The 18,921-nt window shown below is 48.3% G+C and overlaps 1 protein-coding gene across 1 annotated transcript; it reads right to left on the reverse strand.

Moving 5' to 3' along the window:
• Nucleotides 1-642: 642 nt before the first annotated feature.
• On the reverse strand, nucleotides 643-10,254 carry WNT9B (Wnt family member 9B). Its single transcript, XM_018087654.2, has 3 exons — nucleotides 10,005-10,254; nucleotides 2,731-2,996; nucleotides 643-1,119 (listed from the first exon to the last, which is right to left on the reverse strand). Exons 1-3 carry the CDS (start codon nucleotides 10,078-10,080, stop codon nucleotides 643-645), a joined length of 819 nt encoding a protein of 272 aa, XP_017943143.1. The 5' UTR covers nucleotides 10,081-10,254.
• Between the last annotated feature and the right edge of the window lie 8,667 nt (nucleotides 10,255-18,921).

Consider the following 18,921-nt stretch of genomic DNA (forward strand, 5'->3'; position numbering starts at 1 on the left):
TCAAATGTCCAAACTACAGACCTGGAAGATGATGGACACAAGCTCCATTTGTTTGTAAACTGGTACTTCTGAGGCACAACTCTTGCACCAAAATGAGGCTGTTCAGCAGTGTGTCTTTGAGTTCACAGCAGAAAGGATCCAACCAGCTCCCGGGAACAGCACTGGGAATCCCCTGCTGCCAGAGTCTTTTTGCCTTGGTGCAGGAACACGGCTGTCCCTGCTGCATCAGGATCCAATCTCTGGTTTTACTGCCTCCTCAGTCCCTTAATTCTCTCCTCTCCAGGAACCAGGGCACAAGCCCTCAGTATCTCAACGTCACCACCCCAAAATAAGTGCACCTGAGGAATGGAGGAGGAGGATATTCCTGAAGAGTAAAAATTTTAACTCAAGAGAGATATATGTCACTGTTTCAGTGTTTCTGCTGTCCCACATTCCCCCCCCCTCTCCATTCCTCCTTCCTGATCTGACACCTGACAAAACCTCTGGTTTCCCCCGCTCCTGCAGGGGCTCTCCCTGGGCTGCAGGATGCCAACGCTGAGGACATAGGAGCACTGCACGTTTCTGGTGCTGGCCTTTGCCCTCACCCCGCAGCAGAGAATGGTGTCTCTGTCTCCTGACAGCTCCCCCGGCCTCGTCCTGCCCCTACTGTTTGCAGCTGTACACCACCTCCTCCTGCATGCACTGCTGGCACTCCACGTAGCAGCACCACTGCACCTGGCAGTGGCAGGAGAAGGTGACCAGCCGGCTCTGGGTGTTGTAGCCTCTCCCGCAGCACATGGTGTCGCAGTTGCCCTCCCTGGAGCAGGTCCTCCCCGCGGTGCCCAGCGAGTATTTGCTGGGGCGGCAGAAACTGGGCGAGTCCTCCACGTACACGAGGTCGGTGGCGCGGGGGGCCGGGGGCAGCCGAGGGGACTGCCCATGCCGGGGGGGCCCGGCCAGCTCCGAGTGCCCCACGGCATCGTTGGTGGTGCTGAACACCTTGACGGCGTCGTCGTAGCGAAGCTTCAGCAGCCGCCCGATCTCGTGGAAGGGCGAGAGCTGCTTCCAGCACGTCCGCACGGCGCAGGAGCCCGACACGCCGTGGCACTTGCACGTGGTTTTCAGGCCGTTCTTCACTGCCTGAGGAGGAGGAGAATCAAAGAATCATAGAATCATAGAATCATAGAATCATAGAATCATAGAATCATAGAATCACAGAATCAGCTGGGTTGGAAGGGACCTCCGAGATCATCAAGTCCAACCCTTGATCCAACCCCACTGTGGTTCCCAGACCATGGCACTGATGCCACATCCAGTCTCATCTTAAAAACCTCCAGGGATGGTGAATCCATCCCTTCCCTGGGCAGCCCATTCCAATATCTGATTACCCTCTCTGTAAAGAATTTCTTCCTAATATCCAACCTAAACCTCCCCTGGCACAGCTTAAGACCATGCCCTCTTGTCCTACTGCTGCTTCCTGGGAGAAGAGCCCAACCCCCACCTGGCTCCCCCCTCCTGTCAGGGAGTTGTAGAGAATCAGCCCAACTCTCCAGCCTGTCCAGGTCCCTCTGCAGAGCCCTCCTGCCTTCCAGCAGATCAACACTCCCCCCCAGCTTGGTGTCATCTGCAAATTTGGTAATGGTGGACTTGATCCCCTCATCCAGATCATCGATAAAGATTAAACAGGACTGGGCCCAGCACTGATCCCTGGGGACACCACTGGTGACCGGATCCCAACTGGATGCAGCTCCATCCCCACCACTCTCAGCTCGGCCCTCCAGCCAGTTCCTAACACAGCAGAGTGCCCCTGTCCAAGCCGTGGGCTGCAGCTTTTCCGAGAGAATGCTACGGGAGATGGTGAAGTGGTGGACTTTATCTGAGCCTAGTTCTGGGCAGAGGCAGAACCTCAGAGCACAGACAGCCTGCAAGGACTTCAGTTTTATTAGTATTATTTCTATTTTATGAGGGAAAAAGTAATAGTAGTTTAAAAAAAAATTGAAGCAGAGGGATGGCTACAGAGTTGACTGGTGAGCCAGAGAGTGGAAAGCCCGAATGAGAACAAACAGCTGAATACCAAATAAGTTCTTCCTAAGCCTATTTGGCCCAGTAGGAGTAAAAAAAAAAAAAAAAAAAAAATCCAAAATAGTATCTCCAGCATGGTATATTCAAATGAAGACAGTGCTCTGATTGAACAATGAACTGGACTCAGGAAATGGGAAACAGTGATAAGCCTGCAGAGGCCTGCAGAGGCCAAACATGGAGGCCAATAATGCCAACAGAGGCCAAAATGTTCAGTCTAATGGTCTCCCTGACCCAAACCTGTGACATGACGAGTTCCACAGCAAGTCACCAGCAGACTCATAATTGACCTCGAGAGTGTCAGCCCTTACTCTGCCTTACACATCCCATCAGCTCTGAAGCTCTAGCTGTTCACAGAGCTCCCTGTGGCTGTGGCACAGCCCATGGAGTCACTCAACCACTGAACGTTACAGCTCTTCCTGGGCTGTGTGTTGCTGTCACGCAGCCCCTGGTACCACCAGAGGATACAGGATGCTCCTCTGCCTGTCAACATGCAGCTCCTCACACCAGAGTTCAGGAGACTTTCCAGGGAGTTCTCAGTGCCAGGACACACAGACAGAGGCACTGTTGTTTGTGAGCAGGGGCAGGGAATACCCCCCTCACAAACAGCCTCAGCTGGGGATGGGTTAGAGGACTTGAGGTCACTCCCACCCTGCCGGTGCGGGTCCTCACCTTGATGCCCACGTTGGTGTTGTGGATGTCCACCTTGGCCCGCAGGTCTTTGCCGATCCTCTTCTGCCCCAGGAACTTCTTGAGGAACTTGGTGCTGTACTTGAGGTTGTCCCCACAGACCCCCCACTGCCAGGCCTTGCGGTTCTCCAGCCCCGGGGAGTCGTCGCACGTGCAGCGCTCCATGCGCCCGGCGCTGCAGGCCCGCGCCAGCGAGTGCGTCAGGGCCGCCGAGGACACGGCGTACAGGAAGGCCGTCTCCTTGAAACCTGCATTGGGACAGGGTAGGAGCAGGGTAAGGTGTTCAGCCACCTCTACTGGCTCTCCTGACTGTCCATGGACTAAAACAAAGCACGACAATTATAAACTCAAAGAGACAAAACCCAATGAGTGCGTGAGGGCCACCGAGGACACGGCGTAGGGGAAAGCCGTCTCCTTAAAACCTGCACGGGAAAAAAACACTGCTTGGCTGTGCTGCTTAGGTGAGCAAAATGGGTAATCTGGGTGTGGAAGTTTCAAAAACAAGAACAAATCTAAAAAGAAAAACCCAAAAACTAAACCAAGCCCACACCAGGTGCTGTTCTTGCTTGTTGTTCCCTGTGTGCTGATTGAACTAATGTCTGGATTTCCTCTGCAACCTTGGACTTCTAGAGGATAAAAATAGCCTAGAGAAGAGAAGACTAAGGGGAGACCTCACCGGTGTCTTCAACATCCTCATGAGGGGAAGCAGAGGGGCAGGTACCTATACCTTCACTCCTGTGACCAGTGACAGGACTCGAGGAAACAGCATGAAGCTGAGTTGGGGGAGGTTTAAGTTGGATATTAGAAAATGGTTCTTCACTCAGAGGGTGATTGGGCACTGAACAGGCTCTCCAGGGAAGTGGTCACAGCACCAAGCTTGACAGAGTTCAAGAAGCGTTTGGACAATGCTCTCAGGCACATGATGTGACTCTTGGAGTGTCCAGGAGTTGGACCCGATGATCCTGATGGGTCCCTTCCAACTCAGCATGTTCTGTGATTCTGTGATTAGGACAGGGTAGGAACAGGGTAAGGTGTTCAGCCACCTCTACTGGCTCTCCTGACTGTCCGTGGACTAAAACAAAGCACAATTATAAACACAAAGAGACAAAATCCAGTGAGGGACATGGAGGACGGGGCAGAGGGGAAGGCAGTCTCCTTAAAACCTTTGGGGGACAAGGATTAGGAAACGGCAAGAGCAGGAAATGCAAAGTAATAAAAAGGTTGAAGACTCCCTCACTGGCTCTCCTGACTCCTCATGACTAAAGCCAAGCACAATAATCACAGACACAAAGGCACAAAACCCAGCGAGTGTGTGAGGGACACGGGACATGGTAGATGGGAAGGCAGTCTCCTTAAAACCTGCACACGAGAAGGACAGGGAGAGGGTAGAAGCAGAAAAGGTAAAATATGGTGTTCAGCCACCTCACTGGTTCTCTTGACTGTGCATGGACTGAAAAACTAAGCACAATAATTACATTAATGATAAATACAAAGAGATTAAACTCTTTACTTGCACACCACTCTATCAGAGAAGCTCCACATCGTGTTTGAAGTAACTGGTGTAGTGACACCCCAGTCTCACCCCGTGGCTGTGAGTGGTTCCATACAACTTCCTTGTGAGGGGCAGAGGAGTGGCAGGCCCTGAGCTCTGCTTTGTGTGACCAGGGACAGGACCCAGAGAATGGCCTGGAGTTGTGTCAGGGCAGGGTCAGGTTGGATTTTAGAAAAAGGCTCTTCCCCCAGAGGGTGGTTGGCACTGACCAGGCTCCCCAGGGCAGTGGTCACAGCCCAGGGCTGCCAGAGCTCCAGGAGGGTTTGGATGACACTCTCAGGCACAGGCTGGGACTCCTGGGGATGGGCCTGTGCAGGGCCAGGAGCTGCACCCGATGATCCTTGTGGGTCCCTTCCAACTCAACCTATTCTGTTACTCTGTGACATGGACAGGAGACCACTCATGGATCAAGGGAGGGGTGGGAAAACATCCAACTGCAAAAAGCGACAGCCGTGAAACTCCGTTTGTGCTCACCCTCCCCACGGGCTGAGGGGGGTGAATAGAGACTGCCACCGAAATCATGGGGGGGCCTAAAATCAGCAAATATGGAGTAGAGACTGGGAAAATATTTTTAAAATCTGGCCTGTTACTCAAACATGTTTTTAATTGGGGCTGTCGTGGTATTTCCCATGGAAAGATCACGTGTAGTTTGGCTGGCAAGGGTTGCATGTTGAAGGACATCTTGGCAAGAAGGACAGCTCTCCCACATGTGAGTGGGGTTTCTGAATTCCTTGTAAATTATCCACTCCCAGTGACTGCAGGGTTGTGTTCTGAAGCTGTTCTCCTCCCAGAGGAGGCTTCTCAGGATTGGTTACAATCCCTGAGGTCGTGGTGTGACCATGGCACACCAGGACATTTAACCAGGAAACAAAGTACAGGGACTGAATGGAAATTCAGCCTGGAGATGTGAGATCAGACAGGAATGGGAATATTGATACGACACCCAGGAGCTCCACAGAAGTTCTGGAAACTCAGATTGACACAAACCTGACCTAAACCCCAAAATAGTTTATTTACTCATTTATATTTACCTCTTTGTCTATTCAATCCTGGGGATAATTGTAATATTCTTTCAGCAGTTCATTTGTAGAAAAGAAAACTATTAATGAGAAATTGTTTAACAAGTCCACAATTTAGGAATTAGTGCAAGGAAGAGAGACGGGTGACTGATCAACAGCTCTGAGTGCAGGAATGGGTAAGATCAGCCAATATAGAAAAAAATTGGTTTATGAGAAATAGAGTGGTGGTACATTGCAAGGAGGAAAACACATTGAAGCAAACAAATAGTCCACATGGGAAAATTCCAAATTTCCTTCCACATCAGAGGGAAAATCTGTTTACCCCAATAATGGAAGAGAGAGAGACAACCACAGAGACTTGATCTAGATTTACAGTTACCTGTTTGGAGCAGAGGTTGGAATTCACCTCTAGAATTCACCAAGTCCACCCTCAGATGAACCCTTATTATGTTCCCTCAAAGAATTCCCATCAAGCTGTAATAAGAGATCAGGCCACTGACTGCTGACATCTGACAACACCACCACAAATGTGACCCGAGAACAGGACACAGAGCTCTCCTGACAGTTGTCAGCAAGAAGAATGAGAAGTGTGACTGACCATGAGCACAGTGGAGAGGCTGCATTACCAGCTTCAATACACACTCCATAGGAGCTCTTTGGAATTGCAGAATTGCAGATAAAGATCCAGCAACAGTATGGACATGAGGGGAGAGTCAAAATATGGAGGAGATAAGGAGATCAACCAACCAACTCCTTCCTGCCTCACCATCTTGGTCGCTGTAAGCACTGGGACAATAATTTGCAATTAGTCTCTCTGGTTGATGATGCTCTACAAAATTTCTCAGGGTACTGGAAAAACAATGAAAGGACGTCACCAAATCCATCAAAAGTTTTAGGAAAGCTGCTGTGGGACGCAGCCAGCACAGACTATGGACAGCAACATGGTGCTCACACATTTTCAACAGTGGCCAACCCATGCCAAAGAAGGAGCTAAGAGGGGGTGAAATATATTTGAGATCCTAAACCTGTTAAATCATTCCAGAAGCCAATCTCCAAATGTTTACCAGATTCCCAGTTTCCTCTCTGACACACTGAGAACATTCCAGAAGGCCTTTCCCACACCATGTGAAGGCAGCAGTCCCCGGCAGCTCCTCAGCCCCTGCTAAATCTGGCTCTGTGGAACACCACACTGCTCCTGCTATTTCTGACCAGCAATGCTTTGGTTATCCTGTGGCACTCCATGGAAGTGCTGGCCAGCTCTCAGCCCACTGGAAATCAGAGACCGTGGCTTGTGGTCAGGCCACTGCAGACAGCAAGGACTGCACATACCAAGCAGGCTTTCAAATCATCTCCTTCTCCACCCCTCCCACCTCCTCCTAAGACAAAGCTTCAACATCTCCAGGCTGTCAAATGCTTGTCCAAAAAGTCTGAAATGATTCCTTGTTCTTTATCCTAGGGGATCAATCACCATTTAATGGTTAATTTACAAATCACACGAGTAAGGGGAGAACTGAAAGGTCCTTCAGCCCCTGTGGAATAACAACATGCAACAGAGCAGCAGCTGGATTTTCAGTAGGACACACCACAAATGGGCAGCAATCAGCTCCAAGGAGCATGATTTAAGATCTGAGAGAGATTTCCCCATGTGTCCTGGTATCCTTCCTCCCTCTGTCACCAGAGCCAGCGGAGCCTGGAGCCGATGCTGGGCTATCAGGACCCGCTTTGGGGATGAGTCACTCCCCTGACCCCACTGACTGGGACCAAATGGAATCTGACACTTGGGGCAAGGGGGAACATCTCCATGAGATGTGTTTGCTGGGCAGTTTGGTTGCAAACATCCAGCACAGAAGGAATTTCAAGATGCTGCAGCAAACCGGCCCCCTCAGTAGGACCTTGCACGGGTCCAAGTCCTCCCCTGAGCTCTCTGGGAGGATTTCTGAGCTCAGCAGCCTATAAATACAGAGAGATGTTTGCTGCAATGGCACCACTGTTCTGAGTGTGGTGTGCTCCAGACCACAAGGAAAACTATAACAGGAGGAGTTCAGCCATGGGCTGGTTCTGCCAAAGGAAAGATGTTCATGGGCAATGATTTTTCAGTGCTACAGTGAAGGTGAGTGTTTCAGAGCAAGTGGAGGAGGGAAAACAATCACATCAACAGACCAACCAACCAATCAAAAAAGAACTGCAGAAAGATTTAGGATGGAAGGATTCTCAAGGTCTTTAGCACAACCTCCTGCTAAAAACAGGGCTAACTCAGTGCCAGCTGCTCAGGTCTTCCCCAGCTGAGTTCTCAAAATCTCCCATGGTGGAAATTCCACGTCTCTGAGCTACCACTCCACTGCTGTACCATTCCTAGATTCCTCATGACATCAATGAAACCACTGCCTGAAGGTCAAAGAATCCAGCATGAGGCCAAGAAATGGACTGATGGATGGAAGGATCGTAGAGTGCTCATTTCCCAAGAAGGATTTTTTTGAGTGCCTGCATTTGAACTCTTTGCTCAAATTTTATTTCTCTTCCCTGAATCACCATCTTGTTTGAGATGAAATTCTGTTTACTTGGCCTCCAGCAACCTTTATGGCACTCCTGGGACACCAAATGACCATCAGTGCTTTACAAAGACACCAACTGCCACCATGCAACAGGATGGCTTGAAATGTCTCTCCAGAATCATTTTAAATCTAACTCTTATCATGGATTTTTAAGGAAGTGGAGAAGGAGTGCAGAAGGATTTTGCATGGATCAGTGAACAGTAACAGCTGTCATAAGTGACAATGGTCACAGAGGAGTGGTAGGTTATGCAAAAGGAGTTTCCCAGTTGTATCCAGAGAAGTATCCAGAACAACAAATAGTGCAGACTGTGACTATAAATCTGGCATTTCAAGGACTAGAAAGCCCTTGGTCTTTTTGGGGTTTTCCCCATCTCTAGAAGCAGAAAAAACATTGATGATCCAAATCAGTCACAGCAGTTTGGGACTGCCAACTGAGTGTGGCTTTTCACCCCTCACAGCTCACTAGGACATGACCTCTCTTGCACTTGTGAGACCTTTAAAGACTGTTCAAAGTGTGTATTTTTCTTTAGGGTTTCTCTGGGACCATGGAGATATCAAATGATTTGATCATTCCTAAAACTCTTCAACTTCAGCGAAAGGAGTGGAGTCCATTGGCTGACCAACAATTTCCAAGAGATTCCCAAGAAATGTGAGAAACAGACCAAAAGTGGCAGCTGAGAGTGTTCCTGTTCTTTGTGAAGGAACCAAACTCCTTTGGAAGCTGAAGGAAAATGAGAACCAACAACTGCTCCCAACCAAGTGTCCCTTCACCCAGGAAGGGCACCCAGCATACTTTGCTGTATTGAATCATCATTTGAGCCTTAAGATTGTGTAATAAAAGTTTTCAAACACTTCTCCTCATCTGCCGAAACAGGTTTTAAATTACAGGTGATATTTTATTTTGTCAGTCAGGAGTCCCTGGAAATGTTAAGGCTTGTCACCGCCAGATAATGAAATGTTTTGCAGCTATTTGAAGAGGAGGATTATTCAATTGTCATTTTCAAGTTCTTTGAGGTTGATGAAGGTGCAGGTGTCAGAAAAACACTCAAAATGATCACAAACAGCTTCTTCAACTAAAGAAATTTGCTTTCGTGTGCTAAAAAAAACCACAACAGAGTCTTGCAATGAGGTAAATCTGACCCTGTATGTGCTGGTTTAATAGAATATTAACTTCATATTTAATATAATAAAAATTGATAATTTTAAATGAAAATGTTACAAATTTTCAATCCAAATGCTAATTAAAATTTGCATTTATTTTCATCAAATTTAATTTTGGCTTGTCTGGGCTCTTTTTAAAAAAACATTAAGTTGCTAAATATTATTAAAGGACTGAAACTCAGTAATTCTGAAGAATGAAGTTTAGTAAATGCCACTAAAATTATTGAAGGGCTGAAAGTTGGTAACACATAATGAGGCTTTGTTTGGATCAGGACAGGTTTAGCAAAGATACTTTTACTAAGAAATGGTTTCAGTGTCTGTCTTAATTCTATTTTTCTCAAGTTCTTATCATTTGAAGGATTTGTTATGCTCCCCCCTACCTCAAATAGAGAATTTAAGGACATTTTCTTCCTCTAAAGCATTTTGGGAAACAGAAGCCAATGGCTCTTCTGTCCACTCTGAACTTCTACAAAAACTCCAAATTTATGGGAAGGAGTCTTAGGAAAGATTTGACAACTTGCACTGAAATGCAGGTATAAACAGTCGTGCTGACAAACAGAAAATAGGTATAAATTTTGTATCTGAGAATAACAAATATAAATATCTGAAGACCTAAAAAGAGTTTTTTCTTAAAACATCCCTTGACATCAAGCACTGCCCCTTTTTCCCACAGTATCACCCTGATTCCCAGCTGAGGAGGATGCTCAGCCCAGGGAACTCCGGGCAAAAATCCACAAGCCAAGGGTGACAACTTCCTTCTACTCTCCAATGCATGACAAACCCTGCAGGAAACACGAAGACAAAGCTTATTTTGCGGCAAAGGGGCCCAACGCGCCCGTTCCTGGGTGAAATGGATGATCTGGGCACTCTGGGCACTCCCTGGTGCCAATCAAACCCCCTTGGCTTGATTTGAGATGGACGTTCCAGGGGCTGCAGCACCGGGAGTTTCCCTGCCAACCAACTACCTTGTACCTCTCTTGAGCAGGCTGGTCCTCCCCTCCAGGCTGCAGTTCCAGCGCTCGCTGCGGAACTGGAACTGGCACTCCATGATCCCGAGGCGGATGGAATCCCGCAGGGTCTCGGCCAGGCCCGGCTCCCGCCGGCACAGCCGCTTCTGCTTGCGGGACAGCTGGAGCAGGTCACACTGCTTGACGTGCACCCTGCCCTGGGCAGAGCCCGGGGAGGGCCCCAGCGACGGGAAGTGGGTCAGGGCTTCCTTCCCGGTCAGGCTGAAAGGAAGCAGGAAAAGCAGAGGTTATGGATCCTTCATGGTCACGGCACCAAGCCTGGCAGAGCTCAGGGAGTGTTTGGGCAATGCTCTCAGACACAGGGTGTGACTCTTGGGGATGGGCCTGTGCAGGGCCAGGAGTTGGACTGGATGATCCTTGTGGGTGCCTTCCAGCTTGGCATATTCTGGGATTCTCTGAAGGCCAGGTGGGACAGGAGCTCTGAGAAACCTGCTCTAGTGGAAGGTGTCCCTGCCCATGGCGGGGAGTGGGGCTCAGTGGCTTTTAAAGGTCCATTCCAACCCAAACCATTTGGGGATTCTATGATGATTCTCAAATGGCAGCCATGGAAAGGTAATTGGAGGGCAGGATATTTGGAAAGCTGCAGCTCCTGGTACTTTATCAGCTCAGAAGATTAATCACTAAAGATTAGATCTTGTATCCCATCTCCACCACACACCAAGGCAAAGTACCACAGCAATGCTGTGGGGAGGAAGGAAAAACAAGTGTGTTGTCTCCAGCAACCCCAGGTGGGAAGGTTCTCTTGGCTCTGTGACAGGGTGACAAGGATGTGGAGGGGACTGGAGCATCTCTTGGGAGCAAGGAAAGCTGAGGGAGCTGGGGCTGTTCAGCCTCCAGAGCAGACCCTGAGAGGGGCCCTCCCCAGGGTGTGTCAGGGGCTGCAGGGAGGGGGCAGAGGCTGGAGCAGGCTCTGCTGGGGGGGCCCAGCAATGGCACAGCAGGAACGGGCAGGAACTGATGCCCAGGAAGTTCCAACTGGACAGGAGGAAGAACTTCTTTGCTGGGCAGTGACCCAGCACTGAACAGGTTCTCCCAGAGTGGGTGTGGACTCTTCCTCACTGGAGGTATTCCAGACCCCTCTGGACACAATCCTGTGCCATGTGCTCTGGGATGGCCCTGCTTGAGTAGGAAGATGGGACCAGCCACTGTCCTTTCCAGCCTGATCTATTCTGGGATCCTGGGATCCTGTGACATGTCTACACCCCTTCAGTTTGTTTTTCTTGCCAGTCACAGAGTGAGTTCCCAGTTCCTTCAGGTGTCCCATACAGAGATCCCGTGGTGCTGCAGGTCACAGCTCTCCAAAAAGCACTAACCATGTCCTTCCCAGGATTTGTGCCACTGGACATACTAGGGAAGCCCAGTGGGGAGGCAGTATCAATGACCACCTTTCTACAGCAAGCATGAGTTTTGCTGGAAAACATATTCTTGCTGAAAAAATAAAGGAAAGGTCAAAAAAAATGTCCTGTCAAATGTAACAGCAATGCACTTACATGTTCAGGTAACTCAGCTAGAAAATGCAACAAATTTTTGAGACAAATGTTTTCCCTTTTATGGCAAGATAATATTTTTCTTGCAAAATTTATCTTTAGAATGCTTGAAAACACAGAGAAGTTATTTTACTTTGATGCAAGATTTGAGGGCTGCAAACACACTGGGAGCAGCAATAGGATTGCACAACAGGGATCTGGTGAAGCCAGAGCCAGAGGGGGAAAGCTGAAGTCACAAATTCAGAGCTTGAGCAGACACAATTTAACTCAGGCCTGTTGAGCTCCCCCTGCTTTGTCAAGGGCTTTGATGCATTTCAAGTAGAAGCTGTAAAGCCAAGACTGAGCTCTCCTGTAGCTCAGGGGTGTCTGATTCCCATCGAGGGCTGACTCAGGAAGGACAATGTGGTGCAAAAGGTATTGCTTAAATCTGCATGAGTGTGAAAGGGAGAAAAGGTGGCACCTGATTGCCAAACACAGGATCACAGAGTGCCCCAACCCCCACCCAAAAATACCAAAACCAGATCAATGGAAAAGTCCTGGAACCTTCCCTTTTGGACACATCTCAGCCCCATCGTTAACATTTGCAGACAACACCTTCCCCCTCTCCCAAACCATGTGGTTTTCTGTGCAAGTCCACAGGTAGTTTGGAAGTACAAATGGAAGAGCTGGTTGGTTCTTGCTCCTCTCCCCCACTCAGGCAAATCGGGCTCTGCTGTGGGAGCCAGACCAGCAGAGCTGGAGAGGGAGGGATGTAACGAGGAGCCAGCTCTGGAGCATTCCTACGAGGACATCCTGGCCACTGGCACTGCCACCAGCAGTGCAGGGACTCTCCATGCCCTTCCCTGCCCAGCCCAGCACTTGAGCAACACAAACCAGGTGGAGATGGGCAATAAGGTGGTGCTTCCAGCAACTTGTTGGTACCAAACAAGCCATTCCCCCCAGTAGTGCACCAGTGAGACTCTTCATCTCTGCACCATTCCCAGGCTCCTGGTAAAACATGGCTCTTCCCCAGTGGAGTTGTCCAACAGTCTGACTGTCTGTGTTTGCGGGTGTATGTCTGGCACAGCCAATGTCTGGCACAGAGAGGAGAAGGAAGTCTGTGCCAGTGACCAGAACACATGTCCACACTGTCTACCACACTCCAGTCCACACGTAAAGACTTTTATCCCAGGGAGGTGACCAAGATGGGAACTCACCTGGCTCCACAGCAGACATTTCTAACCCTTAGCTGTTCAAATAAGACCATACTCGTGTCAGGGATGTACCTTCGTGCTGGAGGATGCAAGTCAAGCACTGCAGCTGTGATTTGAGTCCTCCAGACACTTCATAGATATCTGTTTTCGAGATATTTGTCTGGGTCTCCCTGGAGTCAACCCAGTCTATCCAGGCACTGGAGTTAGAGCCCAGTTCAGACCTAACCCCACAGCACTCTGCCTCTGTTCTCACAGGGCCCTACAACCTCCAGGTGTGCTCACACATCCTTAACTAGGAACAAATGCAATTAACTGACACATGGAATCACCCAGAGACCTGCAAACTTCCCAAGAACAAGGAACCTTGTGAATCCCTCAGGAACACTGAGATGAGCTCGGTTGGTCAGAGCATGGTGCTAATAATGCCAAGGTTGTGAGTATGGACAATTCACTTAAGAGTTGGAGTTGGTGATCCTTATGTGTCCCTTCCAACTCAGAATATTCTGGGATTCTGTGAGCATCGAACCTTAGGAACCAAGTGGGTGAGAAGAATCTCATCAGGGATGTTCAGACTGTCTAACTCAGTGGGACAGTGCTGGCTCAGAAGAGGTGTTGCTGTTATATCAACTGGGAGAATAACAACACTCACCCAGAGCCCTGGACTTTGCCTGGTAGTGGGATTTCAGCACCCACATCCCAGGAAAGTGCACTTGCCAACAAGTGGTGTGAGATGTGGTTCCTTTCCATTTCCATGCACTATCTGTGCTCCTGTGCACCAAAGTTTCCCAAGTTCACAGCACAGAGAGAAGAAATAAGGAGGAGGGAACTGACACTGAGGAGTCTGAGAGCCTGATATAACAACACTGAGATCATTCATTGCTTGAAAGCCACAGACAAAATCTTTCGAAATTCCTTTATACCAAAACACTGCCTGTCCACATACCATCAGAACTGCCAGGCATCCAACCTCCTGAGAACAGACAGAGCACACAGGGCTGGAGTCTGTAGGCAAACAGCAAAGCAAGAGCTGTAGGGTGAAAGCTAAAGTCCCAAAGTCAGACCTTGAGCAGACACAGTTTAGCTCAGTGAGCTCTCCCCACGTTTGGTGCATCTTGAGCAGCAACTGCAAAGCCAAGACTCTGAGCTCTTCTGTAGCTCCAGGGGCTCAGGGGGTCTCTGATTCGCATTGAGGGCTGACAGGAAGGAAAATGTGGTATAAAAAGTATTGCTTGAGTGTGAAAGGGAGAAAAAGGTGACAAACATCCTCAAATTTTTACAAGAGATTTGATGAATGACACAGCACAGGGGAGAGCTGAGAGAAACTCTCAAACTAGAGTAGAATTAGTGGGCAGAAGTTTAATACAGAACAGGGAGAAGAGGCAACAGCTGTGGAAAGTGGTCAGGCCTCTTAAACCTGCTGTGAAGGAGCCACTGAACAGACAGACCAAGGACAAGTCAAATTCTACCATCTTGTAAAGTGGACAGATTTCCAGAAGAGCTTGTGCATGAACACAGATAGACTGGATATCTCCCACAATTCCTACCAGGAGAAAAAGGAACACAAGGAGAACACAGGGCTTTGAAAGCAGGACAGCCCTGCAAGTGAATAAAGATTATTCCAACCTGTAATATACAAGAACCAGGAGGAATTATGATAATTTATGAATTGATAGACTAAAGCTAAATGAAATGGGACACAGAGGCTGCAGTTAGACTTGAAGCCCTTCTCAATGCAGGGCACAAGGAATAATAATTATCCAGGTATTCATGCAAACCATGGAAGAAAAATTCATAAAGGACCATTAAACACAAAGATACTTTGACAGAGGAAACTCTTAAGGTGCAAACTGTCAGAAACTGGAGAGGATTCTGAGAGAGCATCTCTATCTGCTGTTCTGTGCCTTTTTATGCTCTTGCCTTCACATTTCTTATTCCCAGTGCTGACTCAGGTGGTGAGGCCACATGAGCCCTTGGTCTGAGCCAGGACAGCTGTGCTACAATCCTGGGCAGAGATTATCTCAAGAATGGTCCACCAGTGGCCAGTGAGATTTGGGAGAAGGTGATTTTGCCATTCTCCAGGCCCTGAAGGATGTTGGGTGCTAATATTTGCGGAAAACCCAGACAGAATAACGACAGGCACCCTAAAAACCTTTGAAGAATTTGATGCCATTTTCAGAGCAATCTCAATAGTGCAGAGCAAACACAGCCTGGGACCACACACAGAGCAGAGATACCAAGTTTAATTCATCCTTTACACCATGCAAAGTGAAAGCTTCATGGGAAAAACACTTCCTAAAACTGAATCCAGCAACACTTTAAATTCTGACAGAGGTAATGCAGCATCCTACACAAAGAGCTGGTTGCACAGGCAAACTTACACAGAGAATCACAGAATATTCTGAGCTGGAAGAGACCTACAAGGATCATCAAGTCCAACTCTTTAGGGAATGGCCCATTCAGGGATCAAAGCTACAACCTTGGTGTTATCAGCACCACACTCCAACCAACTGAGCACATCTCAGAGCACACGATACTTCTTTTTATTATTGTTATCTTTGTTGCACTTATTATTGAATTTGTAAAGTTGCAACACACAAAGTAACTTGGTTTTCCTCTAGAAATGGAGGTCAGAAATAACCAGATGGAAATATCATGGTTAATGAAACAAGCAGTAAATTGGTTAATTCATGTGACTAAAGCTGCCTGGAACATAACCTTCCTGTCACACTCATCACCTTAGACAGGTGAACACCAGCAGGAAAAATTATCCTGCTGTGTTTGGAGGCTCAGGATCCTGTCAGAGATCAGGATTCCCAGAATAAGATCCATGCACAGACACCACTCTCCGAACTGGTCTCTCACATAACTTCCAGATTAACCAAGCAGGCAGAGAAGTTAAAGGGGTGCCCGAGGCCGTGGAGGTGACCAGTGGCACAACTGGGAGCAGAAGCCACTCTCTGGGTCACAGCTGACCCACCAAGATCACCCATCTGAGGGGAGGCTTTGCAGGCTCCAACCATGACTGTGTTTTATTGGGGTAAAACCAGCACAGGGTCAGATCAAGATCACAGGATGGAAACACTCACACAAGATTAAATATAAAATATGCAGATATTTGCACTTGGGTGAACTGCACATCGTTTTTAGATGATTTAGGGTTTATTATCTACAGATCATACAGTGAAAAAAGTGAGCTCTTTGAATTAATGCACACCTGCTCGTGATCTGAGAGAACAATAAGGAGCTCCAACTTTTATTTCTCTCTCCTTTTCTGTCTGAGCACTTTGGTAAATTCATCTATTTCCTTTAATCTCCTTCCAGCCACATTCCAGCTGCTTAAGAGACTTTTAATGAGAGCCTGTTCCTGTGCAATGCCCAATGTCCTCTGGATCTGAGAGGTCTTAAAAACCCGTAAAAATCTGCCTTTCCTACCTCTCCCAAGTAAGGAGAAAATCAAAGGGAGCCCCAGCAACCCTCCATATCTGATTTCAGGGGCCTTTCATGTTCCACAGGAATATCTACACCCCACAGAGAGCTGCAACAGGCATTCAGGGAAGGCTGAGGGAATATGGGACATGAGCAAACCAAGGCCACTGTGGTGCACAGGGGTCCTCAAGTCTCCTCTGTCCCTGGCAGGTCAGTGAAACAGTTTTAGTCCTTTCAGAAACATCACATTTAATCCTCCATTTGTCCCTGAATGAAGGCATGGCCAGTGAGTGTTGGACTGTTGGGATTAACTGGGATGGTCTCTGTTTTTACCACCCACTGCCTACAAAGAAGGTGGCAGAAATCCCCAAAGCCTCTAAATTATGAATCTCAATAATCAATATTGGGGTTTAACAACTGATATCAAAGGTTTTGACTTTCCTCCATCAGAGTTGTCGTTTCAGCCCCTCGGGCAGGTGTCTCTATACCTGTTGTCCTCCAGGTTTTCTATCAAGTTTGTGCCCCTCACAAAGTAAAAAAGCTTGAATGAAAACCTCAGCTGAGTTTACACAAGGTTATGAGTTAGAATCCTCTGACAGGGGCTTTGCTTGCTGCAAACCCTCCCTGGGAGCAGCAACAGATGATGTGTCCACATCCAGACTCATTTTTTTAAAAAGAATTCTCCTGAAGCTCCACAGAGAACAGGATATCAAATCCTTACATCAGAGGTCTGGGAGGAGAGGGAGTGACCTGGGTGAGGGCTGAGCTGGGGCCCTTCAGTCAGAAAAAAGCCTTTACCCCTGCCACACATCTCTGCTGTGGCACTGCCCACTCCATCCTCAGACTCCATCTTTCCGAGGCTCACCTGAAAGTTGCCTTCTCTGCCATTTCTGCTCTTTCTCTCTCTTTTTAATACCCCGGTGACTGAAAATGCCAAAAAAAACCAGGCTGTAACAAACCCTCCTGCTACACTGGGCTGTGAGGAATGATGATGCAGCCTGTAAGTAATATCAGCATTTAATTTATCAGCTCAACAGGAAGAGAAACATTCTCTTAAACCTTTCCAGGAGCACTCAGACAGCAGAGTCCCTATTTGAGGTACATTTGGTCCATTAGATTTATCAGGGAAATGCTGCAATTAAACAGTTACCAAAGAAAATGTAGGAATGTGGGTAAATGGGCTAATGGGATGAAAACTAAGACTTGCTGGACATCTCCAGGACACAAGGGAGGTGAGGACAGTGGTTTTGAGGGTGCTTGTATCAACATTAAGATGTCATTTGACATATTATGCTGTTTTCAAAACTATACAAGCCCCAGATTCAATAGACTTGCAAGTCACATGTTGGTTTTACTCCCTAAGGAGCCCAGAAAACTCTTCCATCATGGAATGAGCAGCAATTGTGCCACTGGCTATGGTGGGAGCAGAACCAGCCCTAAATACAGAGGGCACAGGTAGGCTGGACTAAGAGGAGCTGTGAAATCCCAGCACATCCTGTGAAATCCCAGGAATCCTGGCGCCTCTGCACCTACCACAGGTATTTCAGGAGGGGTTCTAAAGGCTCCAGCAGATCTGGCTGCCCACAGAGCACAGGCCAGACTGGCCCATGGATGAGACATGTCCCAGCCTGCTCCTCAGAGGTCTCCCAGGAGAAGGCTTTGATCAGGTTTGTAACTTCCACCTCCCCGACAACATCCTACCTGAGGTGGGTCCCTTCCAGATTCTGCCCTGGCCTAATTCTAGGAGGACTCCTCTGTGAGGAGCTCTTTGCCCTCCAGCACATCCTAAACGCCTTTTCACCTTGAAAACACGGCCCCTGAGGAGCCAACAGGAGGCTGAGAGCTTTTAATGAGGTCTGGAGAGATTCCCACCCCCCAAGGAGATGAACAGCCTGGAAGGAAGAGCTGGCTGAGGCAAGGAGGGAACACCTTCCAGGATGGGGGAGGACTGAAGCAAAGGTGAAACCAGCACAAAGGAAGTGGAGAGGTGCACAGTGGCTGTACCCAGGGGAGCAGCCACTCCTGGAGTCCTGCAGCCAGGAAACCCAACACAGCCCCAACAACAGCCAGCCCACCTTGCACACAGAGCTGAGTTTCTCTCCCTCTCCTAAAAGCAAGTTTTAATTTACCCCCTGTGGACCTTGCACTGGCAGTTCAAGGTCTGTTCAAGCACAGCCAGAGCACTGACACCAGCGAGCTGAGAGCTCCGAGAGCTGGGAATGGAGTGGGAGATCTGCCCACAGCTGCTGTCCTTTAAAAGCCCCTTGTCCTAAAGCCATGGCAAAACCAATTTGTATATTCAGGGCTGATCTGCATCTTTCCCAGGCCCTTGGATGATTTTTGCTGGACTATCCCACACACTTCATGCCTCACTTTTATCCTGATGGAATCAAACTCGGCTTTTTCTTCACCCTTTCAACCAGCAATTTGGCAACCTTTGCCAAATCCCCTGCACACACAGAAAGGGCTCAAGTCCTCTCTCCACCAAAAGCCTCCTTCACTTTTTCTTACACCTTTGCAGGTTTTCTCCATTAAGTGTTTGGAAAGCAAAGATCTGACTCACGTGCCTAAGTCTCTCCTATTTGGCAAAACCTAGAGACAGACACTGACCCAGCTCTCTAGTCCCCTCAATTCAGGAGTAATTTGGGTGTGAGATTGCTTTTCTTCCCAACTGAGGCCACATCAGGCATTCACTTCGAAAATATTTAAGTTCTCTCAAGTCTATAAACTCAATTTTGTATCTGAAAGCGCCCAT

The sequence above is a fragment of the Manacus vitellinus genome, unplaced genomic scaffold (assembly GCF_001715985.3).
Source record: "Manacus vitellinus isolate BGI_N305 unplaced genomic scaffold, ASM171598v3 scaffold_100_pilon, whole genome shotgun sequence".
Taxonomy (NCBI): Eukaryota; Metazoa; Chordata; class Aves; order Passeriformes; family Pipridae; genus Manacus; species Manacus vitellinus.

Coding starts and splice junctions, on each gene's coding strand:
- WNT9B (XM_018087654.2), bottom strand. CDS start 10,080: ATGGAGTGCCAGTTCCAGTTCCGCAGCGAGCGCTGGAACTGCAGCCTG. Junction 2,997..10,004: donor GACCAGCCTGCTCAAGAGAG/GTACAAGGTAGT, acceptor GTCCCAATGCAG/GTTTCAAGGAGACGGCCTTC. Junction 1,120..2,730: donor ACACCAACGTGGGCATCAAG/GTGAGGACCCGC, acceptor CCTCCTCCTCAG/GCAGTGAAGAACGGCCTGAA.